This window comes from Phragmites australis, chromosome 1 (genome assembly GCF_958298935.1).
Source record: "Phragmites australis chromosome 1, lpPhrAust1.1, whole genome shotgun sequence".
Taxonomy (NCBI): Eukaryota; Viridiplantae; Streptophyta; class Magnoliopsida; order Poales; family Poaceae; genus Phragmites; species Phragmites australis.
Window position 1 is genome coordinate 4,866,561 of NC_084921.1, and position 14,140 is coordinate 4,880,700.

At 43.1% G+C, this 14,140-nt stretch overlaps 2 protein-coding genes across 2 annotated transcripts; one reads left to right on the forward strand and one right to left on the reverse strand.

The window, feature by feature from the left end:
* The first annotated feature begins 1,433 nt into the window (after positions 1–1,433).
* On the forward strand, positions 1,434–7,309 carry LOC133930238 (protein NLP3-like). Its single transcript, XM_062376914.1, has 6 exons — positions 1,434–1,880; positions 3,025–3,584; positions 3,766–3,813; positions 3,909–4,863; positions 5,836–7,062; positions 7,148–7,309. Exons 1-5 carry the CDS (start codon positions 1,613–1,615, stop codon positions 6,801–6,803), a joined length of 2,799 nt encoding a protein of 932 aa, XP_062232898.1. The 5' UTR covers positions 1,434–1,612; the 3' UTR covers positions 6,804–7,062; positions 7,148–7,309.
* Positions 7,310–8,096: 787 nt separating this feature from the next.
* On the reverse strand, positions 8,097–13,642 carry LOC133930331 (beta-amylase 1, chloroplastic-like). The gene is made up of 4 exons (XM_062376999.1): positions 13,014–13,642; positions 9,641–9,851; positions 9,440–9,556; positions 8,097–9,145 (listed from the first exon to the last, which is right to left on the reverse strand). The coding sequence occupies exons 1-4, from the start codon at positions 13,505–13,507 to the stop codon at positions 8,354–8,356; spliced, it is 1,614 nt and encodes a 537-aa protein (XP_062232983.1). The 5' UTR covers positions 13,508–13,642; the 3' UTR covers positions 8,097–8,353.
* Positions 13,643–14,140: the final 498 nt, after the last annotated feature.

Genomic DNA, 14,140 nt, shown 5'->3' on the forward strand with positions numbered 1-14,140 from the left:
TAGCTTGTTGTTACTACTTATTACAGCCAGCATCGCAGGAGCGAGCTAGAAATATTGAACGATCAAGCAAGCTGGGTGTCGATGTCGTCCATGCATGTATAAACTGTAGTTCACAACGGCAGCCAGCTTGTGCGGATGTGATTCTGAATGCAAGCATTATATATATTTCTTCGACACACATTGGCGGGAGCATTATTATTATTTGAAAGCGATGGAAGATGCCCATGAATCCACCAAAAAACGGAACAAATATCGGATATGCAATTGAGGAGAACATATAGATGGCTAGCGGAGGGAGATAAGACGCTGCTGCTGCTGCTGCTGCTTGTCGTTTTCAGTGGTCGGCCTGCCCTGCCACTCGATCGAGATCCATCGTGGATTTTTGTTTTTGGGCCGCCATCATATTCCATATATACATCGACATGGACCTGCCGAAAGAAGGAAGCGAAATGGATGCTAAAACCGTCAGTCAGTCGACCACAGCTAGGATTTTGTCGATCCGGAAACGCGCGTACAGACACGATTGGATGCTGGCTGTACATCATGTTGTTGATTTCCAGGCCATTCGTTTTCTTGGCAAGCAAAATCTGCAGAAGGAGTAGCTAGCTGTATGTATTGTTGAGGATTTGTCCTTGTTTTATTTTATGCTTGGCTGACATGCGTGCAGTGCAGTGCAGTGTATCTCGTTAGTATTTCTGGATAATGGAGAGAAGAGGTGGATGGATCCGGAGCACGGAGCAGCGCCTGAGGATTATTGCTACGGCCGTGTTGGAGTGCACCCGGACATTGTTAATTATTATACTAGGTTATTTGCTACCGCACTTTAGGTGTGGTGGCGCGCGGTTGTTGCGTAGTGTAGTCTAACCAGCCACTTGATTTATTTTGCCATAGATAATATACTACAAATCAACTACATTATTATCAGGATACATTAAATCATGGAATAATCATCATCTTCTGATCGCTCAGTAACCATAGACTATACTATATTAGTTGCTTTACCATCAATAACATCTAAAAGTATAGATGTTTCATGCCTAAGCATATTTAAGTATCTATTTGATTTGTTAGGTACTAATTTGTTGTCTTGTTTGGAACACAATAATTTTGTAAGAAACAATGCAGTTTCCAAGTCTCTTAAGTCCCAAACGAAGCTTAATACATCTATCTAGACATTTCATTCCATCGAGAACTTATAGACGGTGCAAGTGTGTGATACTAGAAACAATGAGTCTTGAGTCGGACATAATGATAATGGTTGGAGCCCTGCTCTTTATAGACTGGTGCGTGGTGAATCCATATCCAGTATGGTGTGTCTCTGTCTATAGGGCAGCCGAGGCGTGTGACTGGCCCGGGTAGATTTTCCATCACCACGCACGCCGACCGGAGGCAGAGGTCGGCCACAGGGGGGCGTCGCCTCAGCGGATCTGCCTGCCTCTTGTGACGCCATTATCTTATTCTGCCTCCACCACATTTGATCCCCCTGCCCCAAATGGCACCGCGTCTCCCTCCTCCATTGCACCCCCCGTCTCGTCTCCTTCTCCTCTCCCGCCGTCGCCGTCGCCGTCTCCGCTAGCGCACCCTGACTCGCCGCGGGGTTGTAGCAGTGAACATGGACCTCGATCCCTCCCCCTCCTCCGCCCCCGGGGACGGCTGTGGCTCCGGCGACGCGTGGCCCTTCGACACGCTGACCACATCCTTGCTCTTCTCCTCCGTCTCCGCCTCCCCGCCGCTGCCGGGGAACTCCTCCTCGTGGCTCACGCCGCCCTCGCCGTTCTGGCTCTTCGACGACCGCCAGCTGCTCCCGCTCGAGGCCCCCGCGGCGCCCGAAGCCGCCGTCGCCGCCGCCGTCGTCGAGGAGGTCCAACGGGCCCGCTCCGGTGAGCCTTTCTTCGACTCGACTGTACTACGTGCATCGTCTTCTTTCGTTTCTGTTCGCGGATCGTACGATTTGGGAACGAATAGAGAAGAGACATTTCAGGAGGTTCCCTTGCGATTTTGTGCTCATCTTTGGCTTAGCCTACCCTGCTTGGATTCGCGTAATCTCTCTGTTCCAAAGTTGGAATCTTGCAGTTATTCTTATCGCTAATACGCTACCAACCTCATCAGGTTGCCGGCTTTATGTTTGACTTTTGGCATGTTTATTGGTCTCATAACATTTGCCTTGTGGGGGTTTTTTTTTTTTTTGTTTGTTGATGAAACAGAAACTTTGTGCTTCCTATTGCTAGAAAATGGATAAAATGTTGTAAAGTTAGCAGCATGTTTTCGTTGTAATGGTACGAATGCGTTTGTCTAGTTACTGCTAAGACTAAAAAAACTGGCTTTCTTTCCGACTTGGTGGGGTCATGCTTGGTTTTTAATGCTAATGATTGCTAAGATTTGTTGATGGCAAATTGGATTCCATTAGGAAGTTGGAAGAGTATTTGATGGATTACTGTGCATACAATACAAAAAGAGGCTCCTTTCTTGTGCTATTGTTGCCTGAGTCATTTACTTTAGACTAGTATAATGCATGGACTACTTTTCTGTGTCTCCATGTGGTTGTTTGGTGCCTCTAAAGTTAGGCTCAGGCCCTATTTACTAGATTTAGTGGTGGGTTATGAAGCCATGACAGTGCACTAGATTGTTGTATTCAAAGTTGAAGCAGTTGGATAACGCCTTACTTGTCTCATTATACTATAGTAAACTTAAGTCACAACAATGAGATCAACTTTACTTACGTGCCGAATAAACTAAGACGTCTTCATTTCATTAGCTCTAGATCGTGTATTGTGTGTTGCAGCATTGATCTTTGCTTCACTTTATTGAAAGCATAGATCGGCGGAATTTTTCAAACTCAATGCATGTAGGAAACTCGGTTTGTCCATACTAAAACAGGGATTTACCTGTCACATGAGCGCTAGGTGCTTTTGGACTGAAGGGTCTAGCATAAGCAGAACTTCTAGTTGTTTGATTAGCAGTGGCATCTCTTTCTTATATGTTATCTTAGCCATCCTCCCCTTATGATTTGCTTCTGTTATCTAGGAAATCCTGACACTACAAGTAAGAGGGTTGAACAGATCAACCACAAATGGCAGTTTCACCTATCTCTGGATGACAATGCCACTGATAACTCTAGCTTGTTCAAGGAGAGGCTCACTCAAGCTCTCAGGTACTTCAAGGAGTCCACAGATCAACATCTGTTGGTTCAGGTTTGGGCACCAGTTAAGAATGGAGACCGCTTTGTGCTTACTACTTCAGGACAGCCTTTTGTGCTTGACCACCAGAGCATCGGGCTACTTCAGTACAGGGCTGTATCCATGATGTACATGTTTTCAGTTGATGGGGACAATTCTGGAGAGCTGGGGCTACCTGGGCGTGTTTATAAGCAAAAGGTACCTGAGTGGACACCAAATGTGCAGTACTATAGCATTACTGAGTATCCACGGCTTAACCATGCGATCAGTTACAACGTTCATGGTACTGTCGCCCTGCCTGTTTTTGATCCTTCCGCACAGTCATGCATCGCTGTCGTCGAACTTATAATGACATCAAAGAAGATAAACTATGCTTGTGAGGTTGATAAAGTCTGCAAAGCCCTTGAGGTTGGTTCTTTTCTTTTCCTTACTGTATGTTGTTTTAACGGTCACATACACATTCAGGTGATAACTGCTTGGATGTGTGGATATTAATAACCTCAAACACCAGCTACAGCAACCAGCTGTAGCATAAATTTTGTTTAATCCTTCCCTTACATTTTGGCAATAATGCTTGTCCTATCTGCAGGCAGTAAATCTTAAAAGCACTGAAATATTGGACCATCCAAATGTCCAGGTGAGTCTTCCATCATTGCAATATGGACAAATAACTTTTCCGATTTATTCCATAGGGCGTTGGTTTATGTTTTCGTTATCTTCTTGCTTACTCAGATACGTAATGAAGGCCGTCAAACTGCGCTGGTGGAAATACTGGAGATCTTGACTGTAGTATGTGAAGAGCACAAGCTTCCTTTAGCACAAACCTGGGTACCTTGCAAGTATCGAAGTGTATTGGCACATGGTGGTGGTTTGAAGAAGAGTTGCTTAAGTTTTGATGGAAGTTGCATGGGGGAGGTCTGCATGTCAACCAGTGATGTGGCGTTTCATGTGATTGATGCTCATATGTGGGGATTTAGAGATGCCTGTGTAGAGCATCACCTACAGAAGGGGCAAGGAGTTTCTGGAAAGGCTTTTATCTCATGCAAACCTTGCTTTTCAAAAGATATCAAGAAGTTCTGTAAGTTGGAGTATCCCCTGGTACACTATGCTCGAATGTTTGGGTTGGCTGGCTGCTTTGCAATATGCTTGCAAAGTTCTTACACTGGACACGATGATTACATATTAGAGTTTTTCCTGCCACCCAATTGTACCGACGAAGATGATCAAAATGCCCTGTTGGAGTCTATATTGACTCTGATGAAGCAGTGTCTTCGTAGTCTAAAGGTCGTTGGCGACAGAGACTTGAATGGGGTTTCTCTTCAACTTAATAATGTGCTAAAAATTGGGAATGAAGAATTCAAGACGGATGTGCAATTTGATAACTCTGAAGGTTGCCTTCGTGGATCACCTGAAGGTGGTACACATGGAGGAGTCCACGAGTTTGATAAAGGGAATAAGAAAGTTTCAAATATGCCTGAGGGTCATTTGTTGGCTGATGACTACTCTCAAGACAATGGCACTTCTGCCACCAGACCAAATGGTAGCGGTGCCTCTGTTTCCTCATTGCTTCACAAAACCAACAAACCCCCTGAAAGGAGACGAGGAAAAGCTGAAAAAACTATCAGTTTAGAGGTTCTTCAGCAATATTTTTCTGGAAGCCTGAAAAACGCAGCTAAAAGCCTTGGCGGTATGCTTCTAATATTCAAGTTCACTATATTCCTTCTAAGTGTCCCGCTCTTTCTGACATAACACTAACTCTTGCATGGCCATATTCGGCTCATGTGCAGTTTTGTTAATTTTTCAAATGGTAGTCTGGTTTGTGCAAGTTTGTTAAATTTCAAAATGACAGCATAATGTTGCACCTTTCTGGTTTGAGCTTCTATGTTGCATGCATATGCTGTATTATTATTATTTATTTGCAACTACCTCGTTGGTGTAGTTGACAGCTTGACATATGGGATTTTAGTTTTATTTTTAGTTTGTTGGTGTTGGCTTGTAGGGAAACTATGGCTAGGTTGTTGGAGATATAAGTAGCATCTCTTAAAATAGAGTTGCAGAAGGTAGGGCCTACAAAGAGGTATTTGAATTTTGGAACAGAAACGGAATGGTTAGAAGACATGGTGATTCTCCTCCATTTAGCGTTTTAGCATATCATTGTAGGATATAATTTTTTGTTCTTGTCAACACATAACTGTTTTCATATTGAACATCTTGTATGTTTATACTCTTAGACACCAGTGCTCTGTGTAGATATCCGAGATTGATCTGTGTTCAATAGTTAGTCTTGGTGAGAGAAGGTTGATGACTTAGTTAAACTTTATTGCATTTGTTGTCTTATATACAGAATTGACCTGTCAATGTTGCTATCCCCATATTCCTTCCATACTACCAGCGGTCTCTATCAGATTTGCTTGCTATGGTACTGTAGTAGGCCTTCCTATGCATGATGGTGTATTTTGTGGGGAAGCTTCTCTCGTTTTGTGTGTCTGTTGTTAACACTTTTTGCTGCCACTTTCCTTTTCCACTAATTGTCGTTTAGAACCTAAAGAAGAGGGAGTAGAAGCTACAGAACATTGATATTTTAATGATGATTACAATTTAAAGGGTTGACTCTTGGATATTGTGAGCATTGACTGGTTTCTTTTTTTGAATATGACAGTGTGTCCTACAACCATGAAGCGCATCTGCAGGCAGCATGGGATTTCTCGTTGGCCATCTCGAAAAATCAATAAGGTCAATCGGTCTCTCTCGAAATTAAAGCAGGTAATTGAGTCTGTTCAAGGCTCAGACGCCGCATTTAATCTCACATCTATCACAGGTCCTCTTCCTATTCCTGTTGGTCCTTCATTAGATTCTCTCAATGTAGAGAAAGTTACTCAAAGTAAAGTTGCAGAACGTTCGAATCCCATTGTTGACGGTGACAGAGATTCTTCTTTGCAAAAATCACTTGAAAATGACGGCCACTTTGGTATACCCATGTCCCAGCAAGGATTTATGGAGAATAACAACAATGCGCACCTTGAAGCAGACAAAGCTTCTCACTCAAGAAGCTCATCTGGAGAAGGCAGCATAAATTCACGTACTTCAGAGGGCTCATGCCAGGGAAGCCCCGCAAACCAGACATTTGTATGCAACCCAATTGCTTCGACATTCGTGGAACCTCAACTTAATGTGGAGGAGTTCACTAAAGAGCCTTTTCAAGAACCACAGCTACCACTTTCCAGGATGCTCATTGAGGATTCTGGTAGCTCCAAAGATTTGAAGAATCTCTTCACTTCAGCAGCCAACCAACCCATTTTCGCCCCTCCCAGTAATTTGGTGTCAATGAAGCATTCAGGGACTGTAACAATAAAGGCAAGTTTTAAGGAAGACATTGTAAGGTTCCGGTTCCCATGCTCTGGCAGTGTTACTGTATTGAAAGATGAAGTAGCGAAAAGGCTAAGGATGGATGTTGGCACGTTTGATATAAAGTATCTTGACGATGATCATGAGTGGGTGAAGCTGGCGTGCAATGCAGACTTGGAAGAATGCATGGAGATCTCACGAAATTCCGGTAGCCATGTCATCAGGGTGTTGGTTAGCGATATTGTGGCACACGTTGGTAGTTCCTGTGGGAGCTCTGGTTGATATGCATTCCAGCATTTTTCTTCGTTTAATCAGTGTGCAAAAGTTCTTGTTTGATGAGGTCAGTTTCACCTGTTGTTGATCTAGTCCTTTTGCTAGATAGCATTAGCAGCTGTGTTTGGTGAATGCATCATTTTTTTTGTACGAAATGTGTAATTGTGCAAATCGTACTTATAGCCAACGCTGTACATATTAAACACTTGGTGCTGAAAATTCTGTCGAACAAAGTTACAAACCGAAATTGTTGGCCAGATGTGGAACAGTGTTCGTTCAGGTAGGCATCTCGGGACCAAAAATCTGAATCAAGGGCATGACCGAAACCGGTGATTAATGCTTCACCCTCGGAGCTCTTGGGTTTGAACTTGGAGGCACCTTGTTATCCCTTCAGCTCTTTTTGGAGGTTAAGATTGTTTGGGAAATACATCTGATTTTTGTAGTTAACTATTCCCGCTTGTAAAGACATTCATTTTATTTGCTCCTTGCTAGCATATCAAGTTCAACTATAATGATTTTGAACTGGTGTAATGATAGAATTGTTCATGCCTACAAACCCAATTATAGGTTTCTTGTCGATCCAGCACTGCTGAAGAGTGGTTCATCATATATTATAGTCGTCATTTTCAAGCGTATATACAGGCTAATTTTCCAGCAGAATAAGTGGCCATTCTATGCAACATTGTCCAGATTTGTTGCCAGATTCAAGTCAAGGTATAAAGTAGTTTTCTTTTTTCATGCTACGTGTAAGGCTTGCATATGGTTGTGGCCTACCTGGATAATATTGCAGCTGAAACAACACACTTCCGGAATACCTCTAGAATTTTGTTTCCAGGTGACTTCTCAGGGAGGGATACCTGCTTTGGTGATGTGTAATACACTGGGGTACTAGGTTAGTTGTTGGTTGCAGCGAGCACGCCAACTTCAAGGAGGATTAATAAAAAAAAAAAAAAAACCCTTTAAGGAGGAGGTTCGTCAGGTCAGCAGGAGAACGGATTGCTCTGCATTTTTCCAGTCAGTCAGTTAACTGTATGGTGAAACATTGTACATTATGGACTATGGAAGAGTAGGCAAATGTAATACATACCAAATGAAGTTCAATCTACTGAAGCAGCATAACCGTTTTCTTGTTTGCAGCGGCAACAAGGACTAGAGTAAAAATTGGTTCGATCATCTACTATATTCTCGAAGTGCATTCCAGCCGAGTAAGGCTGATGACATGAGGTTGATAAAGCCTTCACGAACAGCTAAGCTAGTTCATAACTGGTGAATATCAACAACAACAATACCAAAAAATCGAACTACTACACAATATTCACCAGGGCATGTTATAGCATAAAAATATTATCTTGGAAAGATCAAACATTGTTGACAACAACTATACTGACTACCACTTTACAGCATAGACCTTCAAGATTTGGTCAGCAGCAACACCTTTCCTGCCCTTCTGGCAACAAAAAAATGAGCCATTTACCGAGCGGAACTTTTCCTTCCATGTTATCGAATCATTTATTTTTGAAATTACAGGCGCATGATGATTCCAATCACTTTGATAATTTTCATGTATATGCACATGCCCGACTAACTACCCAAACAACTGACATGGAAGACAGGTATCGCTGCCCTCTCCTGAAGTCTAGTCTTGCTAGAAAGGTCCTGGCATCTGACATCTGCCTAACAAACTTGGTAAATCGACTCCAATTGTGGAACTCAAAAAATCTATTGTTCATCCTAACATAGTTGAAGGAAAAAGATGTTCCTGAAGCACGACTTGAGTATAGCCTTGAGCTTCTTATGACTTGAGTCAGTGATGTGTCGTCCAGCCTTGTCACAGAATTTTCACCATTCAGAGGAAGGTTGCACATTTGAGCAGCTCCTACGAGCTGACGGAGAGTCCCTTCTGGACTGCTCTCTGAATCAGTTCTTTCTGCGTCTCTCAGGTCAAAACAACCACAACACAGTGCAGCTTTGTATCTAGCAAACATCTGAGCGATAGGAAGATAACCATCTCTCAATAGTGTATTATAGTAGCCAGCTGTCAGTTCAGATGGGTGTGAACAAGTATAATAGTGCCAATGTATGCCAGCAACCTTTCCTGATATGGTCACACCAGTACCAGAGAAAATTGCATCAGCTATCATGCATAACCTCTCCCCATGGAGGAGAAGCATTCCCGAATACCACTCAAGGAAAAAACGACCATAAGGTGTATCCCAACATCCTCCATCAGCGCGAAAAAAACTAGTTTCTTCAAGGTTCTGCTGCGAGCCATCTGTGCCAGTTGGACCGCCATTCCCCCACTCTTGCAACCCAAGAATCTGTGCACGAGCACTCAATGATGCTTGCATAAACTGTCATAGTAGAACAAAACACATACGTCATAATTCAATCTTGTAATGCAAATACATTATCAGATTGCAAAATCCAAAGCCCTTCACGAGAGCCATGCAAGCCATGCAATAAAACACACGAGATTGTGGTTTCACAACAGAATAAAGTTTACGGAGACTAAATTATAAAAAAATGAATGAAACCCTTTTCCTAGTATTGCACTTTTGCATCCTTAAAATGGTATAAGGAGTGGACAGAATTACATAGGGCAGTTAATATTATTTTAGGACTAAGAATATTATTTGGCAGTCTACCTTGTCATAACACTGAAATTCCCCAAATTCATATGAGCTGCCAGACTGATTTAGCTTCTCAGTTGGGCATGATGGATATCTAAGCTCACCTCCTGGGCCCATTCCAATTTGAACTTCCTGAAAGACAAAGTTGTAAGAGATTTACATCCTTATGCTGGTGTACTATCTTTATGTGCGTAAACACCAAGGGAGAATACAAACTGTTACTGTGCCCCCAAGGTAATATTCAAAATTATTGCGGAAACTCCTCATGAAGTCTGAGTAAGCTTGCATAGGTGATCTTCCTTTCAGAACAGGAAGAACATCACACCCCAATGAGATGTATTCTTTGTTTCTCCGTTGGTATTTATCAGTATATGACAAGTCTGGAAACTTATCCATCTCCTCAAGCACCCATTGCGGAAGAGGGATCCTGGAAAGAGAGGAAATTCCAACCATTAATCAGAAAGGAGAGATACTTTTGTGGGCATAAATACAATACCCAGTGAATCGAACTTTCCACTATAGTGACAAAAAGTGTGAATATAGCTTGGCTCTATACTACCCAAAAAAAAAAACGCCTACTACCTAGATTTGGCTACCTACATTTACAAAGCGGTAAAATCATAATGGATTTTTATTTCACCGATACTTGACATAGTGGACCGTGGTTTCATATTATTCGTTAGATCATGTTTCAAGTTAAATGTAACCGCCATACAGGTGTCACTTTTGGGAAAGTGCAAGTACTAGCACATCCGACATGCCAAAATTAATATCTGGGGACCTTCCATTTATTAAAATGCTCACAAAGTCTATGCAGAAGTTCATTTTGGCATTTGATAATTGCGTCCATCACAAGGTCAAAAAGCGTGAAGACTGAAGAATAGCTTGGGGCGGGGGGGGGGGGAGGCATCTAGAAAGGAAAACAATTACAAAGTTGCAAAATCATAATGGATTTTATTTCACGAGCGGCTAACATAATAGCATGTGGCTTCGTATTACTTTCTGGATCACACAAATAACTTTTTCAAGTCAATAGTAACCTCCATTCGGGTGACACTTTCGGGAAAGAGCAAGTGCTAGTACATCCAGCAAGGAATAAAAAAAGATATTTTGGGTCATTCCATTGATTAAAGTGTTCAGAAAAAATTCACAGCGAAATTCATTTTGGCATTTGATAATTACATCGATAATCTACAATCCAGGCACCATAAACAAAAACAGTCATATACCAACTAGTTTCCATTTCTATCGCACGACCATATTGCATTGAGCCATCCCCTACTTGCTTGGGAAAAAAAGGGTCAGTTGTAGTTGTTGTTGACTATATTGCATTGGCAATAGCCCCTAACGACTTGAGCCCGAACAGAAAAATAGATATTCTAGCCCACCCAAATAAATAAGATATGTACCGGTGTCTACAGTGGCCCAAAATGAGTGTACCGTGTAGCCCAACACAAGCCCATGCACCCAGATCTATGCACTAATATCAGTCTTCCCTATTGTTTCCATTCCCCTAAAAAAACAGTCTCTACCACGCTGATAGGAAAATACTGCAATTTTCTAGCCAACTCTCTCGGTCTCCCGAAGTTGGCTCCAATTTGCCGTAATAGCTCGCATGCCATTATTCAGTTCACTCTACTACATTCCTCTACTTCGCTCTTGACAGTGAGGGAGCTCAAGCTGTACCTCACAACATCCATACCAACCTAGTTTAAAACCTCTTATGTAGCAATACATTGATAACTCTTGGCTCGTATCTTATTGGGCCTTAATTGCGGCCACATTGTTGTGTGCGCATGAGTGTGTCATTTGGTGCATGTAACGTGAGGCCTTCTTTTAGATGCAATGTGAGCGCTATGAGCACACTGCATTCCATGCTTAGCATTACAGCCAGTCATCTCTAAATAGGCAATCCTTGTGTGAGGCATTTGCCATACCATTTACTGTTCTTTGGAAACAGATGAGCAAATCCACATATTCGATTAACCATTACGTCCCTAATGAACTATAAACAATGAGATATATAAGAAAAAGAGTGAATTGCATAAAACTACAACTATTGTGTCATTTGTAACACAAAACTACAACTATTGTGCCTAGTAACACAAAACTACAAGTTTTGTACACCAATTTCACACAAAACCCGATTTATGTTATCTTTGCCATCGAACTTCACTGTTCACTGATACAAAATCAATGGTTTTCTGTTTCTCCAAAAATCCTAGAACTTTTTGTGCGTGTTCCATAATCCATGTGCAACCCATTTTAATTAGATTCACCCAAAAAGCTTGTGCAGAATTTAAACTAAAATTCTCCAAAAATGACTACTTTTATAACTTCTAACAATTGTTAGGGTCTCAAATAAAATCCTAAAAATCTGGAAAAATCCACTAATATTTTTCTTATATGATTGACTAATTTCTAAATATATTTCCAACCCTAGATTATATGGTGAAAAAATAAGTTTCTTTGTAATGCTCCATTTAACCTAGGTCTGAAAATAATTTTAAAAATTAGTCCATCATATATAAAAAATATTTTTGCATTGGTAAACAATACTGGTGAACAGTAAATTTCGACGGCAGAGATAAGGAAAATCGGGTTATGTGTGAAATTGGTGTACAAAACTTGTAATTTTGTGTTACTATGCACAATAGTTGTAGTTTTTGTGTTACAAATGGCATAATAGTTGTAATTTTGTGCAATTCACTCTAAGAAAAATAAAGTGAAAGGGAACAATAATAGCATCTCATGGGCATGACCATAATGCTAAATATTTGCATCGGTGGCTTATGCTTATGGTACTCTTTTTCGACTGAGAATTCAGTGCCTTGTAGTACAATGTAATTGCATGTCCTATTTAGAAAAAGGCGAACGGTAGAAGCATCCTTAAATGCAGATCAATTTTCCTTAGCTCTTGAACACTGCATGATCTACACGCACTAGATTCAGGCTACAGGCATGATAAAAAATAGTACTCCATAAACAAGCTTGACTACTTTCTTACAACAGGAACATCGAGAATTTGAAGGATAAGTTGCAATCTCAGGGATTACTGAATCTTTAAAAAACTATGCCACCCTTCATGCCTGTTAGAATATGCATCATCCACACATGACCTCCAAGGCTTTCTACCTGTGTTATGACAACATTGTTGCTCCTGAGAGATGATTAATATGGTGAATATGCTCCGGCAAGGTCTACTCCAACCTCCACCTCAGTAACAGTTACACAGACCAGAAGAGAAATTTCTGAATGGGCAGCATGCAGCCATGTATCGTGGAATAAATTGACACTTTAATGGGTTGAGGCCTTGAGGGGTTGCATAGTGAAAAGCTGCAATTTTTACACCATTTGTGACATTGTGAGCAATTATGAATGTAGGTTGGTTATACAAGTATTGTTAGTGTCATATACTTTTTAGGAGATCAACCCATTAAAATGTCAATTCGTTTTTTGGAGTGGCGTTCCAAGATTTTTACATTCGACACCAGAACTGTTGTACTCGCAAGCATACTCTAAAACCTAACAAAAGAAGAACAGATCAAATAGGAGTATTAAGAGCAGAGGGCAAACGCGAGGGATGCACCAGAGCGGGTCTTGCGGCCCGGCCCCGCACTGGTGGAAGGCGAGGATGGCGCGGACGCGGAGCCCGTAGCGGCGCGCCATGGCGGCGAGCTCAAGATACCCGGCCCAGTCGTACTCCCCGGGCCCCTGTCGTTCGACGACGCCCCACCAGAGCTCCACGGTGACGCCCGCGACCCCGGCGCTGGCGAGCGCCGCGAGCGAGGCCGCCATGGCGCGGCGCCGCGCCACGCGGCTCCCCGGGCCGACGGCGTCGGCGGGGAGCGTGACGTAGACGGGGGCCCCCGGGGGCGCGGCGGGCGGCGAGACGTGGAGGATCTCGCCCCCGTCACCGCTGCCGGCCCCGGAGAAGGAGGAGGAGGATGGGCGGCGGGAGGAAGAGGGGCGGAAGTGGGAGAAGGAGGAGGAGGAGGAGGAGGCAAGGCGGATGAGAGGCGCGCGGTGGAGGCGGTAGGAGGTGGCAGGAGGAGGGAGCAGCAGCGCGGTGATCGCCGCCATCGGTGGGGACTGGGGAGGGAGGAGTCCCCCGGTCTCCCGCGCGCGTGCTTGCGATGATGGATGGATGGAAACCGCAGCGCAGCAGTCCTCTCCTCCGGGAGGGCAGGCACCAGTGTAGTGTAGGTGTTGGAGAGGAGGACTCGAACAAAAGCTTGGAGCTTTCGGCTTTCCCTTCCCACACTTCGCTTTCTCCACTCCTCACTCCCCACTAGTAGATTAGTAGTAGTATTTTGGTGGTGTTCATATGTAAATAAATATAGGATCTGATCAATCCCTCCCTCCAATCGGCTGGATCCATGTTTTTACGCTAACAACGGATATCGATCTCTCTTCGTTCAGCTATGTATTCTAAGCGTCAAATTCTTGAGCGCTTGTATGGATGAAACTATCAGCTGCAAGTTGGAGCATAGTAACTCCGACTCGTGTGCAAATGAGCGCCCATAAATACACCTAGGATGATGTCCAGTTGAGGAGGAGAAAAAGGGAGATGATGTTGAGCATACCTCGCTCCCGTTGTACCCGTACGACGTGGTGAGGAGGAGAGGCCGCCGCCGTGTGGTTTCTTGGATCCCCTTGGCTGATGCCTGATGCTGCTGTTGTGAACTCGAACCAAACCAAGCATGCATCGGCCTT

Coding starts and splice junctions, on each gene's coding strand:
- LOC133930238 (XM_062376914.1), top strand. CDS start 1,613: ATGGACCTCGATCCCTCCCCCTCCTCCGCCCCCGGGGACGGCTGTGGC. Junction 1,881..3,024: donor GGTCCAACGGGCCCGCTCCG/GTGAGCCTTTCT, acceptor TCTGTTATCTAG/GAAATCCTGACACTACAAGT. Junction 3,585..3,765: donor AAGTCTGCAAAGCCCTTGAG/GTTGGTTCTTTT, acceptor TCCTATCTGCAG/GCAGTAAATCTTAAAAGCAC.
- LOC133930331 (XM_062376999.1), bottom strand. CDS start 13,507: ATGGCGGCGATCACCGCGCTGCTGCTCCCTCCTCCTGCCACCTCCTAC. Junction 9,852..13,013: donor GGGCCGCAAGACCCGCTCTG/GTGCATCCCTCG, acceptor CTCTCTTTCCAG/GATCCCTCTTCCGCAATGGG. Junction 9,557..9,640: donor ACCTTGGGGGCACAGTAACA/GTTTGTATTCTC, acceptor TTTGTCTTTCAG/GAAGTTCAAATTGGAATGGG.